General features: G+C 44.7%; 1 protein-coding gene across 6 annotated transcripts in view; it reads right to left on the bottom strand.

Annotated features, from left to right (window-relative positions):
• Positions 1-22694, bottom strand: part of TTC7B (tetratricopeptide repeat domain 7B) — a 310511-nt gene that overhangs the window by 129333 nt on the left and 158484 nt on the right. For all 6 annotated transcript variants that reach the window (XM_039537948.1, XM_039537945.1, XM_039537947.1 and 3 more), the window contains 4 exons: positions 17551-17634; positions 15691-15795; positions 13771-13888; positions 13201-13258 (listed from right to left, as the gene is read on the bottom strand). In XM_039537948.1, the coding sequence (XP_039393882.1) occupies positions 13201-13258; positions 13771-13888; positions 15691-15795; positions 17551-17634 (365 nt within the window). The remainder of the gene's footprint in view (positions 1-13200; positions 13259-13770; positions 13889-15690; positions 15796-17550; positions 17635-22694) is intronic.

Below are 22694 nucleotides of genomic sequence, written 5' to 3'. Positions count from 1 at the left end.
CATTCCACCCACCCCCCTGCCACACATGATCCCCACTGCCTCCACTGCCGCCGGCGTCTGAGCTCTGAGCCCTGGTCACGCTCTCTCTCACCCTGCTGCGGAGCCCTCTCTCGCGGTTTCTCAGCATCTGACTGTGTGAGAGGTGGGGCGATAACGCGGAGGAGTTGACAGCGGCCATAAGTGCAGCGATCTCAGCGGCGGGCTGCTGGGCTCTGCGTGCGGCCCGCTCCACCAGAGCAGAAGCCAGAAGAACAGAAGGCCGAACGCGATTTCCGAGGAAGAGAGGGAGGGCGGGAGGGAGGCGGGATTGGTTTTTCCCCAGCATGCATTGGCCAGCATGCATTGGGGAAATCCAAATAAGCGGCGTGGGGGGAACTGCTGTGGGACTTCTTCCCACCAAACAAAAAGCTGTCCCAGCTGCCCCGTGGAATGGATCAGAAGTTGAATTTGTGTGTTAGTATGGATACACAATCGTATTTTCGTCGAATCCAACACAAATTCTTAAGTAGATTCGAAATAGTCCTGTAGTGTAGACAAGCCCTAGGTGACTTGATCACAGTCTGTAAGCACCTACATGGGGAAAAGGAGGTTACTTACCTGTAACTTAAGGTTGAGAGGTGTGGTCCGCTATCTGTATTCCACTGAGGGTTACGCATGCGCACCACGTGCCTGAGTGAGAGAATTAGGGCAGACTGACCGCGTCTCTGAAGATGGCACTGGAAACGGAGTCTCTGGTAATCACATAAGGAGCTGCAAAGTTATGCACAGGTTGCCACTCTACAGATTTCACAGATAGGGACATTGTTGAGGAAGGTAACGGAAGAGGAAACCAACCTCGTGGAGTGAGTTCGAATACTGAATGGAAGTGTTCTATTGAGAACCTGACAGCATTGTTTAATACTGTTCGAGACTCATCTGGAGAGTCTCTGGGCCAACATCACTGAGCCCTTAAATCTCTCTTATTGAGGTGATTGCCACCAGGAAGGTTGTCTTCACTGACAGGTATATGAACGAACAAGTGGTCATGGGTTCAAAGGGAGGTCTAGTCGGGCTTCTTAGCATGAGGTTTAGGACCCATGTTGGGACTGGATATCTGGGTTTGGAGAAAAAGTTTAATATTCCCACAAAGAATCATTTTGTGGTTGGATGTGAGAGCACTGACTATCCCTCTTCTTGTTGATGGAATGTCACTATAACTTCTAGGTGAACTTTGAGTGAAAGCCCAGATTTTTTTTTTTTTTTTAAAAGAGTCAGTACATAGTTTTGGGCCATTGGGAGAGTAGCTGATGTCAGAGAGATTTGTTGGGAATTACACCAAACCTGAAACCTGGACCACTTTTGCAGGGCAGTAGTGGAGTGGATTTTCTACTGCGCAGTTAACACTTCCTGTATCTTCTCAGCAGGCATGTTGCCAGTTGTTTCAGGTAAGGGTACCAAGTCTGTCTCAGCCATGTGGGAGCAATCAGTATGACATTTGCTCTCTCTCTTTATCTTTAGCTGGACTTTTGACAGTAGGGGAACAGGGGAAAGGCATAGAGAACGTCCCTGTCCCACCAAAGAAGGAGAGTGTTGCCCAAGGAGTGTTGCCCTATCCTTAGCCTGGAGCAGTAGCATGGACATTTCTTGTTCAGGTAAGTGACAAACAGGTCTGTGGCTGATGTCTCCCATGGCCTGAGTAGGTCATGAAGCACTGCTGGGTTTATCTCTTACTTGTGGTCATGTGGGAATTTGTGACTGAGACTGTCCACTATCAAGTTTTGTATTCCAGGAAGGTAGGTCGTTGATAATGTGATGTTGTGGGAAATGCACCAGTTCCACAACTTTAGTGGTTCTGCGCAAAGGAAGAGTGACCTGGCTCCTCCCTGCCAATTTATGTAGTATATACATGGTATGTTGTCTGTTAAGACACTTGTGTTCCCTCGAGCAGTGGGAGGAAATGGACCCAGGCATTCCTGATCGCTCCGAAGAGGTTGATGTGAAGGGACATTTCCATGGATGACCTTTTGCCTTGTGTTGTAAAGTTGTTTAGATGTGCACCCCATCCTATGAGGGATGCGTTGGTGGTGAGAAGTAATGACAGGGAAGTTTGCAGAAAGAGAATCCCCTTGCAAACACTGGCTGGATTTTTCCACCAGTCAAGAGAGTTTTTGACCTTGGTTCGTACTGACAGAGGTTTGTCTAATCTGTCTCTGTTAAACAGTATCTGGAGGCACTGCATATGAAGTCTGGCATGAGGTATCACCGCTGTGCCTTTCGCCATATCCCCCAGGATTTGGCGGCAGTGTCTTGCTGATATTTGAGGGCAGTTTTGTAGTGTCTCTATGGCCTGGACTACACTACGTGTTTATGTCGAATTTAGCAGCGTTAAAACGAATTAACTCTGCACTCGTCCACACAATGAAGCCCTTTACTTCGATATAAAGGACTTTTAAAATCAATTTCTGTACTCCTCCCCGACGAGGGGATTAGTGCTGAAATCGATATCGCTGGTTCGAATTAGGGTTAGCGTGGACGCAATTCGATGTTATTGGCCTCCGGGAGCTATCCCACAGTGCACCATTGTGACTGCTCTGGACAGCACTTTCAACTTGGATGCACGGGCCAGGTGTACAGGAAAAGCCCCACGAACTTTTGAATCTCATTTCCTGTTTGGCCAGTTTAGCTCATCAGCACAGGTAACTATGCAGTCCGAGAACTGAAAAACAGCTCCAGCATGGACCATACAGGAGGTACTGGATCTGATCGCTATATGGGGAGACGATTCCGTGCTATCAGAACTACATTCCAAAAGACCAAATGCCAAAACATTTGAAAAAATCTCCAAGGCCATGATGGAGAGAGGTCACAACAGAGACTCAATACAGTGCCGCATGAAAGTTAAGTAGCTCAGACAAGCGTACGAGAAAACGGAATCAAATGGACGCTCCGGGGCAGAGCCGCAGACATGCTGCTTCTACGCTGAGCTGCATGCAATTCTAGGGGGGGCCGCCACCACTACCCTGCCCCTGACCGTGGATTCCGAGGAGGGGGTAATCTCAGCCATGCCTGAGGATTTTGCGGACAGGGAAGATGAGGACGACAACGAGGACAACCTTGAGGAGAGCACACAGCACACCGTTCTCCCCAACAGCCAGGATCTTTTTCTCACTGTGACTGAAATACCCTCCCAACTCTCCCAAGGCGGTATCCCAGACCATGAAGCCGTAGAAGGGACTTCTGGTGAGTGTACCTTTGTATATATAATACATGGTTTAAAAGCAAGCGTTTTTTAATGATTAATTTGCCCTGTAGACTTGGGATGCATTCACGGCCAGTACAGCTACTGGAAAAGTCTGTTAACGTGTCTGGGGATGGAGCAGAAATCCTCCAGGGACATCTCCATGAAGCTCTCCTGGAGGTACAGCCTTTGCAGAAGGTTTCTGGAGAGAACCAGCCACGCAGTGGGGAAAAGGGTAAAGTGATCATCCCAGAGAACTGGATGGGGGGGGTTACTTTGGTTTCTGCTGCTGCACGTTAATAGCTGCTTTTATGAAGGTTGCAGAAGCCGAAAGACTATGGCTTACCATGGCCGCCTGCAAGCCGAATTCTGTTGCCCGGCCCTGCATCTGTGATCTCTAACGCCAAAGCTGCAAGCACTCAATATAAAAGATGCAAAATGCAACCTTGTACTGAAATCACATGTGCTATGTAATGTAAATAGCGTTGTTCACAGTGAAAGGGTATACCCATTGTTCTGTAAAATGTATCTTTTTTCTCCCTGTAAAATGTATCTTCTCTCCCTTTTTTCCCCTCACACAGCTGCAAATTTTTCAAGCCTCCCTCCTCCGTCCCAAAGGCTCTCTCAGATAAAGCGGCAAAAAAAAAAACGCACGCGAGATGAAATGTTCTGAGATCATGAAGTTGACCCGCAATGAAAGAGCTCATCTGAATGAGTGGAAGGACACAGTATAACAATACAGGAAAGTGGCCAATGACCGTGAGGACAGGAGGGACGAACGTGAGGACAGGAGGGACGAACGTGAGGACAGGAGGGACGAACGTGAGGACAGGAGGGACGAACGTGAGGACAGGAGGGACGAACGTGAGGACAGGAGGGACGACTGAGATGAGAGGTGCCAGCAGGAAGATCAGAGGAGGCAAGATGCAATGCTGGGGCTACTGCGGGATCAAACGGACATACTTCGGCGTCTGGTGGAGCGTCAGGAACGGCAGTGGATCACAGAGTGCTGCTGCAGCTCCTGTTTAACCGCCCTCCCCCGTCCCCAAGTTCCACAGCCTCCTCACGCAGACGCCCAAGAACACCGGGGGGGGGGGGCGGGAGGATCTGGGGACCCAACCACTCCACCCCAGTGGACAACCCAAGCAACAGAAGGCTTGCATTCAACAAGTTTTGAGGTGGCCTTTTTCTTCCCTCCTCCCACACCCCACCTGGGCTACCTTGTCAGTTATCTCCCTATTTTTATAATCAATTAATAAAGAATACATATTTTTTAAACGATAGTGACTTTATTTCCTTTGCAAGCAAGCTATGATCGAAGGGGGGAGGGTGGGTGGCTTACAGAGAATGAGTCAATAAGGGGGCGGGTTTTCATCAAGGAGAAACAAACAGAACTGTCACACCATAGCCTGGCCAGTCATGAAACTGGTTTTCAAAGCTTCTCTGATGCGCAGCGCTTCCTGGTCTGCTCTTCTAATCGCCCTGGTGTCTGGCTGTGCGTAATCAGCAGCCAGGCAATTTGCCTCAACCTCCCACCCCACCATAAACGTCTCTCCCTTACTCTCACAGAGATTGTGGCGCACACAGCAAGCAGCAATAACAATGGGAATACTGGTCTGGCTGAGGTCTGAGCGAGTCAGTAAAGTGCTCTAGCAACCCTTTAAACATCCAAATGCACATTCTACCACCATTCTGCACTTGCTCAGCCTACAGTTGAACAGCTCTTGACTACTGTCCAGGCTGCCTGTATGGCTTCATGAGCCATGGCATTAAGGGGTAGGCTGGGTCCCCAAGAATAACTATAGGCATGCCAACATCCCCAACTGTTATTTTCTGGTCTGGGAAGCAAATCCCTTGCTGCAGCTGTTTAAACAGACTAGTGTTCCTGAAGACGCGAGCGTCGTGAACCCTTCCCAGCCATCCCACGTTGATGTTGGTGAAATGTCCCTTGTGATTCACCAGTGCTTGCAGCACCATTGAAAAGTACCGCTTGCAGTTTATGTATTTAGCTGCCCTGGTGGTCCGGTGCCAAGATAGGGATATGGGTTCCATCTATCGCCCCACCACAGTTAGGGAATCCCATTGCAGGAAAGCCATCTACTATGATCTGCACATTTCCTAGAGTCACTACCTTTGGTAGCAGCAGCTCAGTGATTGCTTTGGCTACTTGCATCACAGCAGCCCCCACAGTAGATTTGCCCACTCCAAATTGACTCCTGACTGACCGGTAGCTGTCTGGCGTTGCACGCTTCCACAGGGCTATTGCCACTCGCTTGTGAACTGCGAGGGCTGCTCTCATCTTGGTATTCTGGCGTTTCAGGGCAGGGGAAAGCAAGTCACAAAGTTCCATGAAAGTGCCCTTACATATGTGAAAGTTTTGCAGCCACTGGGAATTGTCCCACACCTGCAACACTATGCGGTCCCACCAGTCTGTGCTTGTTTCCTGGGCCCAGATTCGGCGTTCCACGGCATGAACCTGCCCCATTAACACCATGATCTCCAAAGCGCCGGGGCCCGCGCTTTGAGAGAATTGTGTGTCCATTTCCTCATCACTCTTGTCACCGCACTGCTGTCACCTCCCCCTCGTCTGGTTTTTCAGGTTCTGGTTCTGCATAAACTGCATGATAATGTGTGAGGTGTTTACAATGTTCATGACTGCTGCGTTGAGATGAGCGGGCTCCATGCTTGCCGTGGTATGGTGTCTACACTGAAAAAAGGCGCAAAACGATTGTCTGCCGTTGCTCTGGGGAGGGGCGACTGACAACATGGCTTAAAGGGAATTAAAATCAACAAAGGGGGTGGCTTTGCCTCAAGGAGAAACACAAACAACTGTCACACAGAATGGCCCCCTCAAGGATTGAACTCAAAACCCTGGGTTTAGCAGGCCGATGATTTCACGGGGGTGGGGGAGCAAATGAATACAAAACAAATCTGGTCTATTTCTTGTTTGATCCACTCCATCTATCTTTTACATCTTAGGCTGGCAGCAGACGGTGCAGTATGACTGCTAGCCATCGTCATCTCCTGGGTGCTCACCAGGAGACGGTGCAGTACGACTGCTAGCCATTGTCATCTTCTGGGTGCTCGGCAGAAGATGGGAATAACCTGGCTGAGTCACTCCCATGTGTGCCCAGGTGCCCCTGACCGACCTCACTGAGGTTGGCTAAAAGAGCACCCAGGAGTACTATGACATTATGGCATAATACACCGTCTGCTGCCAAAAGGTAATAAGCTGCTGCAGTGTAGCAATGCAGTCCCAAGTCTGCCAGCACCCAGGAGACATACGGTGACGGTCAGCTGAGCGGGCTCCATGCTTGCCGTGGTATGGTGTCTCCACAGGTAACCCAGGAAAAAAGGCGCAAAACAATTGTCTGTCATTGCTTTCACGGAGGGAGGGAGGGAGAGGAGGGTCTGACGACATGTACCCAGAACCGCCCGCGACAATGTTTTTTGTGCCATCAGGCATTGGGATCTCAACCCAGAATTCCAATGGGCAGCAGAGACTGCAGGAACTAAGGGATAGCTACTCACAGTGCAACACTCTGGAAGTCGACACTAGCCTCGGCACTAGGGATGCACACCGCCGATTAACGTGCTTAGTGTGGATGCATGCACTCGACTTTATACAATCTGTTGCCAAAAATCTAATTCTGTAAAATTGGAGTAATTCCGTAGTGTAGACATACCCTTAGAGTGTGGCCAAAGTGCAGAACCTGTGCTGAGGCAGAGCGCTTTGGCCTGTAATGAGGCCGACTCCTATGAACTCTAGGTGCTGTACAGTGGTGAAGGTTGATTTTTGGATGTTGATCTGTTCTGTGAATAAGTCTACTGTGGTTTTGGTAACCCAGTGGGCCTCATTGAAGGAGTGGGCCTCTGAAGAAACAATCATCCAGGTGGGGTAGATCATGATTCCCTGTGAGCATAGGTAAGGCACCACTATGGAGAGGACCTTGGAGAATATTCTTGGAGCTGATGAGAAACCAAAGGGGAGTACTTTGTATTGGTAGTGGTACTGGCCTAGGGTAAATCTGAGAAATCGTCTGCGTGAAGGTAGGATAGATATGTGGAAATCGCTGCTAGTATGACCATACTGAATTTCTGAGCTTTGAAAAATTTGTTCAGAGCCATGAGGTCCAGCATGGGTCTCCAACCTCCCTTCTTCTTGGGTATCAGGAAATAATGAGACTAAAAACATTTGCCCCCTCGCAGATGTTGAGGTACTGGGTCTACAGCTCCTAACTGGAGGAGGAGATCTATTTCTTGTTGTAGTAAACTCTCGTGAGAAGGGTTCCTGAAGAGGGATGGGTGTTTGGGGAGGGTAGCAAAGTGAATAGAGTACACGTTGCAGATGATTTCCAGGACCCATTGGTCTTGATGTTATGTGTTCCCAGATGCTGCGGAACGGGGCAAGCTGGTAATCAAATGGATGCGATGTGTTGGTCAGCTGCAGCAGTTGAGGGGATTGGTCTGTCGACCCCTTAACCAACACATCAAAACTGATGTTTTGAGGTAGATGGTTGCAACGTGGAAGGCTCTGGGACTGATGGCTTATGTATGGAGAATCTGGATTTCTTTCTCTGAGGCTTGTAGAAACGCTGGGTTGGGAACTGCAAAGTACAGTATTTATGTTGAGGTTGTGGACTAAGCTCTCTCTTTTGTCCAGGAGTATAGATCCCTACTGAGTAGAGAGTCACCCTGGAATCTTTAATGGTCCAGAAGAACGAGTCAGGCTTTTTAGCAAACAGTTTGGTGCCTTTGAAGGGAAGATCTTCTACAGTTGTTTGCACTTCCTTAGGGAAGCCAGACAGGTGTAACCAAAAGGCTCATCACATAACCACTGCAATGGAGATGAACAGGGCTGCTCTGTCAGTTGCATCGAGTGCTGACTGGAGCGCTGTTTTGGCCACTAGTTGTCCCTCCTGGATAATAGCCCAGAACTGGTCATGGTATGACTCTGGGAGCTGATCAGTAAAAGTGTTCAGCTTTGTATAATTGAAATAGTTATATTTTGCTGTTAATGTTTGATAATTGGCAATTCTAAATTGCAATGTGGCTGAGGAGTAGGGCTTTCTCCCAAAGAGCTCCAGGTGTTTCCAATCCGTATCATAGGGGATTTCATTTGGTGATGGTGGCCATGGAAATTTCCTGCATCCATGACAACAGAATTAAGGGGAGGGGGAGAAAAAGGAATTCCATCTTCCTAGCTGGGATGTAAATATTTTTAATTGGACCATTTGTAAGTAGGTATCACCAATGCTGGGGTTTGCCATAACTTGAACAGGTCCAGAAGGACCTCATTGATGGGGAAGACTATTCTGGAGAATGAGAAAGAGTGTAAGATCTTTTACCTCCTCCAGGGGTATCTAGAAAAGCCGAAAATTGTTGGGCAAGGAAGATGGAGGGGGCATCACTCCCTTGCCTGAAGAGGAGGAAGAGATGTTGGTTCTCAGTGTAACTTCCTCCTTGAATCCACCCTCCTGTTCCTCCAAAGATCTCCTCTGGGGGTTCGGCAGTTCTGGATGCTGTGGTTGAGGGAGAATGTCTCAGGGACTTCATGGTGAGTCAAGCTGGAAGCCCAAGAGGTGCGAGGTCTATATGTTACCCAGGGATCCCAGTAGGGCCACTGGGGTGGTGGGATAGTTCCACATGGTGGTGCCAATGGCTGGCTGTACCATGGTGGTGGAGGAGGTTGGGGGTATGACTGAGGAGCCCCTTGATAACAGGCACCATAGGGAGCATGAGAGGAGTGGTGACTCCTCTGGCTCACTGTCTGAGTCACCACTAGAAAATGAAAGTGCATGGCAAGGTGCCAGAGAAGACTCCCATGACTGGAGAAGACTTGGTATCAGAGCCATAGTGCCAAGAAGAGAAGACTCTGGTATATCAGATAACTTAAGTTCTCTTCAGTGCTACAAATTCTGTTGTGCAGACCAACCCAGTGCCAATGCCAATACAAAGGAAGTCTCAGATTTCGCCTGTACCAAGCGCTCTGGTCCTGGGTGGCTCACAGTTGACAGTGCCAAAAGTAAAGCTTGTACCACCAGCATCTTCTTAACACTGTGCTCCCTGCTCCTGTCCTTATCCACTGGTATCGTTGGTTCAGTCCCTGTGCCTATCAGGTTTTTAGGTGTATCATCGTACCTGCCATTCCAGACCCTCATGAGCTATGTTTTATTATGCTTGGACTGTCTCAGTACCGAAGATACCAAGCATGCTGGTGAACTTCTGCTAGCTCGGAGTTCATTCTGGGGACTCTCAGCTCTTTTTTTAAGATGCTTTACCTGAGAGGTTTGCGGCTGTTTTCTTCGATTCATAGTCCCTGTATGTTGAGGGCCGTGGGGAAGATCTGTGCCTTCTCGGTGATTCTTGGCACAGATCTAGGGAAGGCTGAAGGGCTGCCTCCATCAGGATGATTTTTTGTCTCAGTTCCTGTCACGGGGGCAAGTGCATCCCCCGTCCCCGTTTGGGGCGGGGCAAGGGTGTTGTAGCCCCGTGGTTAAGTCCGCTTGACTGTTCTTATCCTCAGGGCAGTATGGCCTAATGGCCAAAGTCTATCTGGTCACCCTTCCTGACAGGGCTAGGCGGACTGGTGGCCAAAGTCAATATGCATGCCCTCTCCCTAGGGGCAGTAGGACCTCATGACAAGTCAACAAGGCTGCCTTTTCCCTAGGGCAGAATGGTCCAGTGGCCAGAGTTAACATGGCTGCCCTCCTCCGCATGGCTGAGAGACCTAGTGACCAGCTCAGGGAGTGTGCGGCGACTGGGGTAAGGGGACCCAGGCCCTCTGTACTCCACCAGATCCCAGCCCAAAGTCCTGGCAATGGCGAGTACAGAGATCTGATCAAAGAGTCAGCAGGATCTGACCGAAACACGCTGACAACACCAAGCACAATGGCTAGTGCCCCCTGGGCTACTTCCTATCCTGTCTCCTGATGCAGTGGTCCGGGTGTCTTCAGGGTCTCTGGGTTCCTCGGCCTGTGCAGCTCCCAACAGCTCCGACCTTCCTTGGGCGTCAGTATGTACGTGGGAATCCTCTTGTGTCTTGGTACCTTGGGCTTCTGTGTCCTGGGCCTTCCACACACGTCTCCCTGCAAGGTCCGTCATCCCTCCTCGGCAGTCAGCCCAGACTGGGTTGAGTTGCTTCCTTTTATACTTTCGTGGATATTCACCCACGAAAGCTCATGCTGCAAAACGTCTGTTAGTCTATAAAGGTGCCACAGGATTCTTTGCTCCTTTTATACTGGTGTTCCAGTTGGAGCATGGCCAGCAGGGCCAAGGGCTTCCTCTGTCCAGAGTGTGGCGTTAGCCCCTTCTTGACCAGTGTGGGAAAAGTGCACCCTGTCACAGCTCCCTATCCTTCCGTGACCTGGGTTTAAGCTGTTGACAGAGACCACACTTCTGAGGAACATGGCCTTCCCGGAGGCAGCATATGCAGCAATAATGTTTATCTGCCACAGGGATGGCCTCCTTACATGAGAGGCACTTCTTGAAGCCCAGTGAGCTGGGCATACCCTGCTGCGGAAAGGGTTCCCCAACAAAGGGGGAACATTAAGTTTTTGGGGTTTTTGTTTTGTTTTTAAAGTGAAAATAAAGAAAATCTACAACTAAGAAGGAAGGAGATGAACTAGCTACTAAAAATACTAATAAAGACTATAGATAATGATTACAAATGGACTGCTAGCAGCTCCCTCTCCATCAATGGGGGTTCACCCCAGCAAGTGGGGACAGCACATGTGTAGATCGAATGGACACTGCTACCAAAGTTCTCCAATCAGCAATGCAGGGATGCACGTGCACCTACAGTGGAGCACCCACAGTAGGGACACTACTCCAAAAAGAACAGAGTAATCTTCCACAGGAGGAAGGAATGTGCTGATTGCCACCAGGTGGACTCGCAAAAGCACTGAAGGCATGACCCAATGACTTTAAGGATAAAATGCAGTCTAGGATGAGGGGAATTCCTGCTGCTTCTGGTAAAACCCCTTTATGTTGTGCCCAAGACAAAAAACATCTCCACTTAGTCTGGTAACATTGTCTAGTGAAATCCTTCCTACTGTTAGAGAGAATGTCTTGTACAGCCAAGGCGCATGTCTGCTCTAGACTAGATTCCCATCCAAATACCACGCCCTGAGGTGAGTATATGTGAATTGTGATGCTTGATCTTGCCACTGTACTGGGTCAGAGGATCGGGAAAGTACAGGATCGGAATTGGTGGGCCGGATGACATGTGCAGGAAATTGGGGAACCAGAACTGTCTTGGCCAGAGGGGCCGATGAGAAGACAGTCATCCTGTCTTGTTGGATCTTGTGCAGCACGCGAAGCAGGAGCAGTAGTAGAGAAAAGGCATAGTTGAGTTGGTCCAACCAGGAAAGTAGGAGAACATTGCCCTGGAAGTGGAAGCCGAGGCGCATTTGCTGTTTATGTATATGTAACCCTCTGTGGAATATAATAGAGACCATCACAGAAAGCACAATAAATATTTGATAATGGGATCTTCAATCTAGCAGACAAAGATATCACAAGACCCAGTGGCTGCAAGTTGAAGCTAGACAAATTTAGACTGCAAATAAGGGATACATTTTCAACAGTGAGGGTAATTAATCATTGGAACAATTTACAAAGGGTAGTGGTGGAGTCTTCCTCACTGGCAATTTTTAGATCAAGATTGGATGTTCTCCTAAAAAAATATGCTCTAGTTCATACAAATTATTCTGAAGATCTGTGGCCTGTGTTATTCAGGTGGTCAGACTAGATGATTACATTGGTCCATTGTGGCCTCAGAATTTATGAATCCTCAGTGTTCTAAGGGCTTAAAAAAGTCTCAAGACAGTTACAGACTGCAACAACTATTGTAACTCACTGATAAGTGAGTGCTACAGGTCCCCCTCTGTGCTGATCCACATAGGAAATTAGTTGTTACAGACCTCAGATAGGGAGCCATGGTTCTTTAGCTCAAGCCATAGATGTTCATGCTTTTGCTCTGAAGGTCCACAGTTCAATTCCAGCATGTCAGACAAGACCACAACTGTCATACCATCATAGTATCATACATGTCCATTTTTCCTCTATTCCCCTCCAATCTAATGTCACCATATTAAACAAAACCCTACATATTCTTGTAAAAGTGACTCAAGTATAAGTCAATGATCCCCATGTTTAATAGGAAAAAAACCTGCAAAAGCCTTTTTACTTTTATATAACCCAAGTGGGCTTATGCAAGAATATATACATTAGCAAGAATCAAGTGTAGACACTGTGGCACTTCTACTATTTAAACTTCTTTCTATATTTATAATCTTTAATTCATGTACAAACTGACTCCTTTTTGTTCCCCCTTTTCTCTTCCAAACAGTTCTGCCCCTGGGTCAAGATTTGGGGATATGCGCATGTGTGATTTGCATTGTCATTGCCTGCGCTGTGACTGTTCTGTGGCTACAGAGGACTACATTCTCCAGATCTAGCAATCCAGCATATTTTACAATGATAAACTCCCTGTTTATTCAAATGCACAAAGAAACTATATCACATATCACTCTAAAACTATGCATACGCAATTGCAAAAATCTTGGTGTACACTTTGATCAATGACAATCACTACAAAAATGTTTTTACTGGATTCAACAGTGACCTTAAGACTCTATTTCCTTTCTTTCTTTTTTTTTTCCCCCTCCCCTTTAGCACATCAGAAAGAGAGAACATTTCATTAAAGGACTGTTAGATGAACAATAGTCTCTGGTAGATGGCAACAAAAATATCTTTAATAATGAAATAAGAGGAAATCTTTTGGAATCTGTTCGGATTTGCCTGGCAGAAACTGATTAACTGAATGTTAATGTAATATGTTCTGTACCCATGAAACCAGACTCCCAGAGGTAAAATCCTCATTATATAATCTTCATAGATATCTTTTTTTAAAACCACATACAACAAGGTTTTTCCACTATGTACAGCTGAATGAAATGAAAAGATTAACACCCACTCACCTCTGAAATGCAAGAAGAGCCTTTCTCTGCAGGACCTCTTGCATCCCTCGCAAAGATGCTAAAAAAGGATATATTAATCAGCGATATTTAAGAGTCAAAGATTTGCTTGCACATGCTTACTGAACAAAGATTAATACATTCACAGACTATTATGACAAAAATGATGCAAAAAACGTACAACACATTTTCTTTTAGAGGCTGGTGTGTCTGAGGTTTTTCCATTATATGACTGGTATTTTCTAACTCTATGAGTATGTCTAAACTGCAGTTGGGAGCGTGCTCCCCAGCATGGGCAGACAGACACACGGTAGCTTTGCTCGAGCTAGTGCACTAAAATTAGCAGTGTAGCCAGAGTAGCATAGGTGGCCAACTGTCTGAATGCATAACAAGGGTGTCTGGGCAGGTTTGTGCTTGGGCAGCTAGTCTGAGCTGCTGCCGTCTCTGCTATTTTGCTAAACTGGTATCTTTAGAGGTCTAGCTCGAGCAAAGCAAGCACATCTGTCTACCCATGCTGGGATGCATACTCCAGCTGCAGTGTAGACGTACCCAATGCGTGAATTCTTTTCTTACCATCAGTGGCTTGCAGGCTGTAAGTTAGTCCCAATGCTAAATAGCCTTTTGCTTTGAACTCCGATGTTTTGTCACCAACATCAACAACCGTTTTGGCAAATCTTTCCGCTTCTTCCAACTGAAAATATTACAAAAGATGAACATAAGTCTCTGTCAGAGTTTTGCTTTTGAAAACTCCACACACAAAACCATAAATATAAAGCAAGCCAAAATCTGTGTTACAGTGAGTCTAAAATTAGAAAGAAGTGTACAGACCATGGATGCAATATACATTAGGTCAGTTTAACAAATAATGTCAACCATTACCACTTCCTTTAAGCACCCCGCTGCCCTTTTCCGCCTACATTTAGTTGTCCTGTTAACTCCACAACAAAGAATATAGCTCTTACACAAGGCCGAGACATCCATTTCTATGGTGAAATGGGAACTAGCACTGAAAGGATACAAGTAAACTTGAAATTTAGTCTGTTAAACAAAAAAAGGATTTAAAATCTATTTTCAGATCCAATACCTATCCCTGAACCCCACCCGCCAACCTCTACTGCCTTACAGTCACATTTCCCAATTAACATTTTTTTTCCCTGATGACTTATTTCTCTGTGAAACACCCCACTAATAACTGCAGAAACTAAGGCCCTGATTCTGCACGGCAGATCTCTTCATCACAAGCACACACATTGATTTGGCTTTGCTAATGCAGAGCTCCTTGTAAGATCCAGGCCTGTCTACACATTCATACACCACTCCCTCTTCTACACTTTGCGATGTCAAGTAGTTAGACTACAAACTACAAAGAAAAAACAACATGAATTTACTGGAAATGAATCTAAAACCTACATGCCCAATACAGCAAGCTGCTCCATGCAGGATTCACCTATGCAGGAAAATTTACAGAACTCGGACCACTATTAGCAATCAAGTAATACTATGTTTTCAGCAACTTAAGTCATATCCCTGCTACTGAACCATTTTCTCATTTCTGCTTGAACTAAACAAAAGCAATATTTATAAAGCACTGCCCTGCCTCTGTGGTACTATACATTCAAAGCAAATTAAATATAACCATAATTATTATAAAAACTGCACATCTTCCTCCCAACCATTTCCTCTGGAAGCTACAGGCCCACCTTGCAACTCATACAATAACCACAATGAACGCTAAATTATTCTTTTTATTAAATCAATGTCTTCTGGAGAGAGATACCTGTTTCAAGGGAATCTAATAATGTATTTTACTATTAAATAACACTTTCAAGTTAAATATGGTCTCAAATTTAGGTTGTATAAAAAAAAAGTGAGCTTTTCCAAAACCTAACATCAACAGAAATGTTACTACGAAATTCTTTCAAGAGGAAATTTTACCTTCTGATCTTGGGATGTCTGAATAATTAATAAAATGTAATGCTGTCAACTCCTCCCTCCAATTATTTACTCTTAAAGCTAAAATAAGTGACTAATCTCTGAACCATATAACCATTAAAGCAAGTGGCGTGCTGTGTGGATAATTACCTATCTCTGAAATCTGTATGCAAAAAATTCTGCTCCTATATAAGTGAAAAAGTTTTGTGCTAAAGTGGTTGTCATTTATTAAAAAGTCAGAATTTAACAGTTACCACCCCTTAGTGTCTGAAACACATTAGCGATTTCTTACAATACCAGAAATCAAGGTGTGCTAACTTTTGTTAAATGTGGACTTTAATGGCAATAACTGTTCCTGAATATTTTTAAACCATGGAGATATAAAGACAGTGATAAACAGTACTGTTCAACTGCGATCCTATAGAAAATATTCTGTATTTTTATCAATATTCTATTGCGTGCTGTCAATGTGTCTACCATATTTTCAAAGTCCATAACCATGGATTTGTCACATTCTGAAATTCTCAGTCCTTGCTGATCTGACTGCTAATATAAACTTACCCAGTGAAGAGATCCCATGCATAGCTTTGCAGCAAGAAGTGGAATAGTAGCATCATCTGGTTTCAAACGTATACACTCCTTCAAGACTTTCACAGCTCGAGCAGACTGTATAAAAATGTATTTTTCCACTGTGAAACACTAAAAGCACAAGCCCAACATCTCACTACTGCAAGACCCCTATGCTACATTTTTTAGTTTCTGTTTTACTAGTTGAAGGAACCACTATTAATTCATTTTTATTTTAACAATCCGCCATAAGCATCTGTACAGATCAGATATAAGACCTTATACACTGTATAGTCAATCATGTTGGATTATATGCCAGCCCTGCATATCACTCCAGTGGTGCGGAAGAGCTAGAAAACTGCCCTACCAGGGGAGATAAGGGCTCACCTTTGGTCTATAGCACTCCACTTCTGATCCCCCCACAGAATAGGGGCACGATTAAGGCTGAGGCAGGGGGTTGGGGTGCAGGAGGAGGTGATGGCTCTGGGTGGTGGTTACCTTGGGGGGACTCCCTGGAAGCGGCAACATGTTCCTAGGTGGAGGCACACCGCCTCTGCCTGCAGGCACCACCCCCGCAGCTCCCACTGGCCATGGTTCCCAGCCAATGGGAGCTGCAGAGCGGGTGCTTGGGGCGGGACAGCGCATGGAGCCCAACGGCCGCACCTCTGCCTAGGGGCTGCAGGGACATCCTGTCAGGCGCCCTCCCCAATACCAGTGGGGGCACCACCTCCAGCACCCACGGCACCCCTAGTCTGCCCCCTGCCTCAGAGCACTCAAGTTTTAGTCAGGGGTATATAGTACAAGTCATGGACAGGTCACAGGCCGTGAATTTTTGTTTACTGCCTGAGACCTGTCCATGACTTTTACTAAAAATACCTGTGACTAAAACCTAGACTTAAGCATGACTAGTGAAGGGATAGGACGAATATAGCCAGAACAAGCTGTACTCCAGTGATGCCCAGTTGGCATAACAGCATGTAAAGGACCGTTCTGAACTGGTATAGTATAGATCAGCCCTTTATGGCTCCCTGAACCTGAAGCCTTTTTAATTCCGCTTCTGTCCCCAGCATAATTTAGAGGCCACTCTAAACTAAACTGGGGATTGGGGCAGAAGAAAAAAGGCTCCAAGATAGAGAAGCCACAAAACATTCCTTTAAATAAATAAAATTTTCTCAGTAAATTCTCTCTCTCTGTACAGACTGGGCTTGGTGGAAGCAGGAGATAACAACTATTCATAATATAACAAAAATGGCTTGTTCCCCATACTAATTCATACGTAAGAGGAAAAAATTTTATCCAAAAGTATAAGATGAGGGTTGACATATTCCAACTCAATTTTTACTTGTACATGAGATTTTGCATCCTGGACAAGAATATTTGATAAATAATGGTGTAAACAGAAGTCCCAAATTAAATAAATTTAAAAGTCTATTGGATTGTCTTCCAGGATCAGTCTGAATTGTATGAGCTTGGATCTAAAAATCAAGCCTCTGTTGATCACAGTGGCAGTTAAAATAAACTCTACTGCATTTTTCTCCAGAGTAATGTCTAACTTATCTAAAATAAACAAAATAATACAGCTTACATTCACTTTACTGCTTACTTTAGTGTGTATAGCAGCAAAGTCCCCAAATATTTAATATTGGTTCTGTCTAGATTGTAAATTCTTGAGGCAGAAACTGTATTTTTGTGCCTTGTCCAATGCTGACCACAAATTCACTGGTACACTATTCACAGAGCTTCTGTGAGGATTAGTTAATGTTTTCAAAGTTCTTTAAAGATGGAAAACACTAGTAAAAAAATTATTACTAGCCACCAATACAAAGAATTATATACAGAAAAGATTAGACTTACTTTTCCTGCTGCCATTAGGGACAATGCAAACTGATACCAAAGATGGAACTCTTCAAATGCAAACTTCATTGCTCTTTCTAAACACTAATTTTAAAATAAAAATGATTAATAAATTTATAAAACACTCATTAAGGGCTTTCAAAGATTTATGCACATGCTTATCTTAATGGCCTAAGAAGATCAAAATAATCCTAAGGCTTTTCTGTAGATTTGTCATATACATCCTCACTTAAAGTATTATGAAATGAAAACCTAATTGGTTCAAATAACCTGCATATCAAGATAGCAAGCTCTTTGAGAAATGGACTGTCTTTCAGTTGTTTGTGCACAGCATTTAGCGCTGGGGTCCTAGGCACTACAATAATAAGTTCTACTACTCAACAAGACAAAACAAACAGAAGCTATCAGAGCCTACAGGATCATTCTAACAGAAATTTACAAAATTTAAAAGCCAAGGAGAAAATTTTTCTCCCTCACACCATGAATGTTTAAAATATTGCTATGTCGGCTGTTCCTTTTTATTCTGATTGGAGAAGTGATACACATCTGCCATGTGACTGTTGGATGCGGGACCTTAGACTTCCAGCTTCTGGGTGCTTATTTAAGACTCAGGTGCCAAAGGAAACTACATACCCATCTTCTCAATCAAAGTGAACACTTGTTGCAGCATTAGCACCCTCAAAACTGGTCATTAGTACAATGAAAAATTGATCCGGTAGTATTATTTCCAATTTAAAGAAATCATCTGGACTCAAACTACTGGTGGGTATGAAATCAGAGTACTCATTTATTACACTGAATATTCAGCTGAGACTCTCACTTTAGTAACTGGATGCCATAAGATAGACTGATCATTAGTATATAGAGATTTAATATATTTTAATTAGTGTGTGTATCAATTACAAAAGTTTCATATTTGCTGTTGGCATTAAGAATCCATTTCCTCTTATGCTTATTATTCTGGTTTTAGAAATGAGGCCAAAGATTGGATGCTCTTCTGGTTTAAACAAACTGATTTAGCAATTATCTTCCTAGCATGCAGAGCCCAATTATACAAACTAGGTGTTCTGCACTGACAGATGTCCAATAAATACCCCCAAACTTTAAGAACCCAAACACTATTTCTGGTATTCAAATGAGCCTTCAGTATTATGGAGAAAACAGAAAAAAAACAGACAATATTTATTGTGTTTCCACATAACAGGAGCTGAAGTGAAGTATGATAAAATACTGAGGCTGAAATAGATGAAAATGGTAAGAAATGTGTTAACTAGGCATTCTGTTTACCAAATAACATTTACATATTATAATTTTTCTTATTACAGGAAATTCTTTTAAATACAGAAATATTATTAATTATTATCCTTAAAAATTATGGTACCATATGGACATTGGTGAAATGTAAGTGTTTTTTTTTTGTTTTTTTTGTAAACAATCAGTAATTCCTTTGCAGCGCTGTTACAGAAAGATATTTGCAGGTGGCGTTGCAACCTGGTGCATTGGGTTACAGCACCGCTCACTCAAATTTTGTCTGGCCACCCCTATCAGGAATGCCTACCCAATCCTCAGCAGCCTCAGGGGCCAGGTCACAATGCTCAGAGTGAGTAGCCAACCCCAGTCAGCCCTGCGGGACTAGAGCTGCTGTAGTGGGCTGAGTGCAAAGCAGGTTCACTCTGCAACTCCCCCCCAGGGCCACCCAATTTCTGGGGCAGCAGACGACCCCTCCCCAGTGCTACCCACCCACTGGGGGCAGCACCTATCCCACCACCACCCAGGGCAGAACCTGGACCACGTTAACCTCTTGAAATGTTGGGAGGTATTTTGATGGAGCTCTAATCCAAAAACAAAGATCTAATTCCCTGGATATAGAAGTTTGTCCTTACGATCTCTTCTTGCTAATAAAACTTATCTCAAAGATTCACCATTAAAATGATGAGTCTCTTTCTTTAGTTTTGATTTACCTACTTGTTCTTGCCCACAATACCGTAATTCTTTCATATGTAAAGTGGGATATTCCACAATTCTGTTAGCAATGAGAGTGCCAATGAATTGCTGCTTTTGATATTAACCAGCTGTACTGCAATCCCACACATTTTTAGTGAGCCCTGGTTTTCTGGTATCTTGACAGCTCTTTCATAGCAGATATATTGTTTTACAATTGCCACCTTTGATGTGTTTTCCTTGACCTCCATCAAACTCTCTTCAAGTTTAATTTCCTATCTTATTAGGTATCCTTAAGGCTGTTGACCTGGAAACAAGCAATTCTGTTTTGCTCTGCAGTGCAACTGAAAACACTTGCACATGGACCATTTTTCCCCCCTTTTCAGATGTGAAGTCTCAACTGAAAGTTTCTCTGGTGCTCAGGATTGCCATGAGATATGAACACACGGCCTAGTCATGGACATTGAGAACTCTGTTATAAAGTGGTACATATAGTGATGTGTATGCATACATGTCTCTTTATTTGGAAAACATATTGTGATTTTGACATCTCTGCATATAAAATGCTTTCCCTGAACAGGAGCCAATAAATAAATAAATGTTTTACAATCACTATATAGCAGAGGTCGGCAACCTCTGGCACGTGGCTCGCCAGGGTAAGCACCCTGGCGGGCCGGGCCAGTTTCTTTACCCTGCCACATCAGCAGGTTCAGCAGACCACGGCTCCCACTGGCTGCGGTTTGCCGTCCCCAGGCCAATGCGGGAGGCCTCAGCCAGCACATCCCTTGGCCCGCGGCGTTTCCTGCTGCCCCCAATGGCCTGGAACGGCGAACCGCAGCCAGTGGGAGCCGCGGTCCGCCAAACCTGCCGATGCAGCAGGTAAACAAACTGGCCTGGCCCGCCAGGGTGCTTACCCTGGCGAACCGCGTGCCAGAGGTTGCCGACCACTGCTATGTAGTTTTTATAATGTTCATGAATTTACATTCAAACGTGCTGTGCTCTTCATGAATATAATTGGTCTCACTGCATCTGTTCTTGCCCACTCCATCCTGCACCTAGGGCTTGATTCTGCAAGGTGCTCATTACTCTGCATCTGAGCCAGCAAAATGGAGCCAAAGCACTCCTCACCTTGCAGGTTCAAGTCTTTCCTTTCTTCCTATTAGTTTAACTGTGAGAAAATTTCTTATTCCAGATATAAAAATAGAATTTGGAATGCATAGTCACATAAACAGGTAAATCTCAAAATTCAGCTACCCTGGCTCATGCAGTGCACTACCTTTGAAATCAGTGATTAATTCCATTTCAAGAATTGCAGCAATGAAGAGAGCTGAACCAATAGCTTACTGAGCAACATGCCTCTGTTGGGAAAATATTTGCTAACTAGTTCTTCCACGAGTTGAGTGAGGTGAGGAATGCTTTTTAATAAAGGCCCAATATGCCATCATCACCACCAAGAGAGTTCCAAGTAGATTTAGGGATAGATATATAAAATTCATACCGCACAGCAAGAGAATATACAGTGAATTCACAAATCATGAGATGATAAACATGGTCACTTCTCTGAGAGATTACTAGACAAAAGGAAACAGGCTGATAATATACAAAAGTAGCTCTGTTCTACTGAGCATGGATATGGCATATGATAATTTAGCTATGACAAGATATGAAAATCATGGTCCAGACACCCCAAGAGGAAAACGGGAGGTCTGAACGCCAAAGAACAAGCAATTGAATGAATTGGTTGTGTATTAAATATATGTCATGTAAGGTCTTTTATGAATGCTTGTAATCTCCTGAATTTATTGGTCATTAGGAGATCTGCATCAAGTTATGATTATAGATGCACGCATGTATATAGGTGCAGAAAATTGTAACCGTAACTATAGTGCAACTAGAGCATCACCTCACAGAAGTATGGTGAATCAATCAGGCACAGAGGGCATCTCCCGGGCCAGGTATTTACATGAACCAGCTCCAACCACTGAGCATTGTCCAGCCAGAAAGAGACAGTGGCGGACCACTAATGTTAATGGGAAAACACTGAAACTGAAAAGAAATCCCCCACTCTGTGTAACCATGAATTAGTCTGAGAAAAAGGAAAAACCAAACCAAAACAGAAGCAAAAAACCCACAAGCCCTGTTAAAAGGGAAGGAATTTGAAGTGAAGGCTGTCCAGAAACTGAGGGCCAGCATAGGTGTGCTGTCCATGAAGCATCCCCTCTAGGACATAGGACACACTGGGAAACTGTTCAGAGGCAATAGGTAACTTGTATTAGTAGAGAATTATAAAGCATGAGATTTGTGTTTATGTTTATTTTTTGTATAACGTGTATTTGCTTTTCCTTACTATTTCATCATTGACTATGATTTTTCTATTAAATAAACTTTTTGTTTATTTTTATCCTCTGTTGTGGAGGACAAGATATTCATCAAAGATGCGAAGGTTAATGGTAGGGTATGCCAGGCATGGAAAGATACTGCTCTGCAGATTTCACTGGTTAAAAGGGAGATGGTCAAAGAGCTTAACATGCTCCCAGAAGAAAATGTAAAACTCCTTGCTTTGGGAAATTTTGAAATCACAGCACCCTTAGCCCACATAGAGCTGGAGTAGGAGGGAAGCAAAATACGATCTGAAAGTGGGAATTTGGGATGGTATCCCTGCAGACATTTTGGTTGGAAATTATTATACCTGTGTCTAAAGTTACTAATGTGGTAACCTGCACTGGGAAAGCGTGTACCACAGGGGAGAAAGAGACAGAAGGAACAGGGAAAGACACTTTGCCTGCACTGCAGAGTGGGAAACACTGCCAGGGAGGGGGTATCAGCTCCTCTTACTGAAGCAGCCCTCCAAATCAGCCAGAGGCAAGGAGCCCTTGTTAGGGATTGGGACACAGATGTTTTCCTAGAGACCATTAGCAATACCCCTGCAAAAGATGATGGGGGAGGTTTTTTTATGCAAGAAGGCAGGATATTTAGGGAAGCCCCAATAGGAAAGAACAAGGGCCACAGGGAGCACTACAAACAATTGATAATGCTCAAAAAGCACAGATCAGCATCACTACATTTAGCCCATGACTGTCCATTCGATGGACATCTAGGAGTAGAAAGGACATTTAGACGGCTTCAGAAGAAGTTTTACTGGCCAGGTATAGGGATGGACATAAAGGAATACAGTAAATCCTGTGAGTTGTGCCGAAAGTGGA

The sequence above is a fragment of the Mauremys reevesii genome, linkage group 4 (genome assembly GCF_016161935.1).
Source record: "Mauremys reevesii isolate NIE-2019 linkage group 4, ASM1616193v1, whole genome shotgun sequence".
NCBI classification, from domain to species: domain Eukaryota; kingdom Metazoa; phylum Chordata; order Testudines; family Geoemydidae; genus Mauremys; species Mauremys reevesii.
Note: the sequence above shows the minus strand (reverse complement) of the source record. Positions and strands in the feature narration are given on the sequence as shown.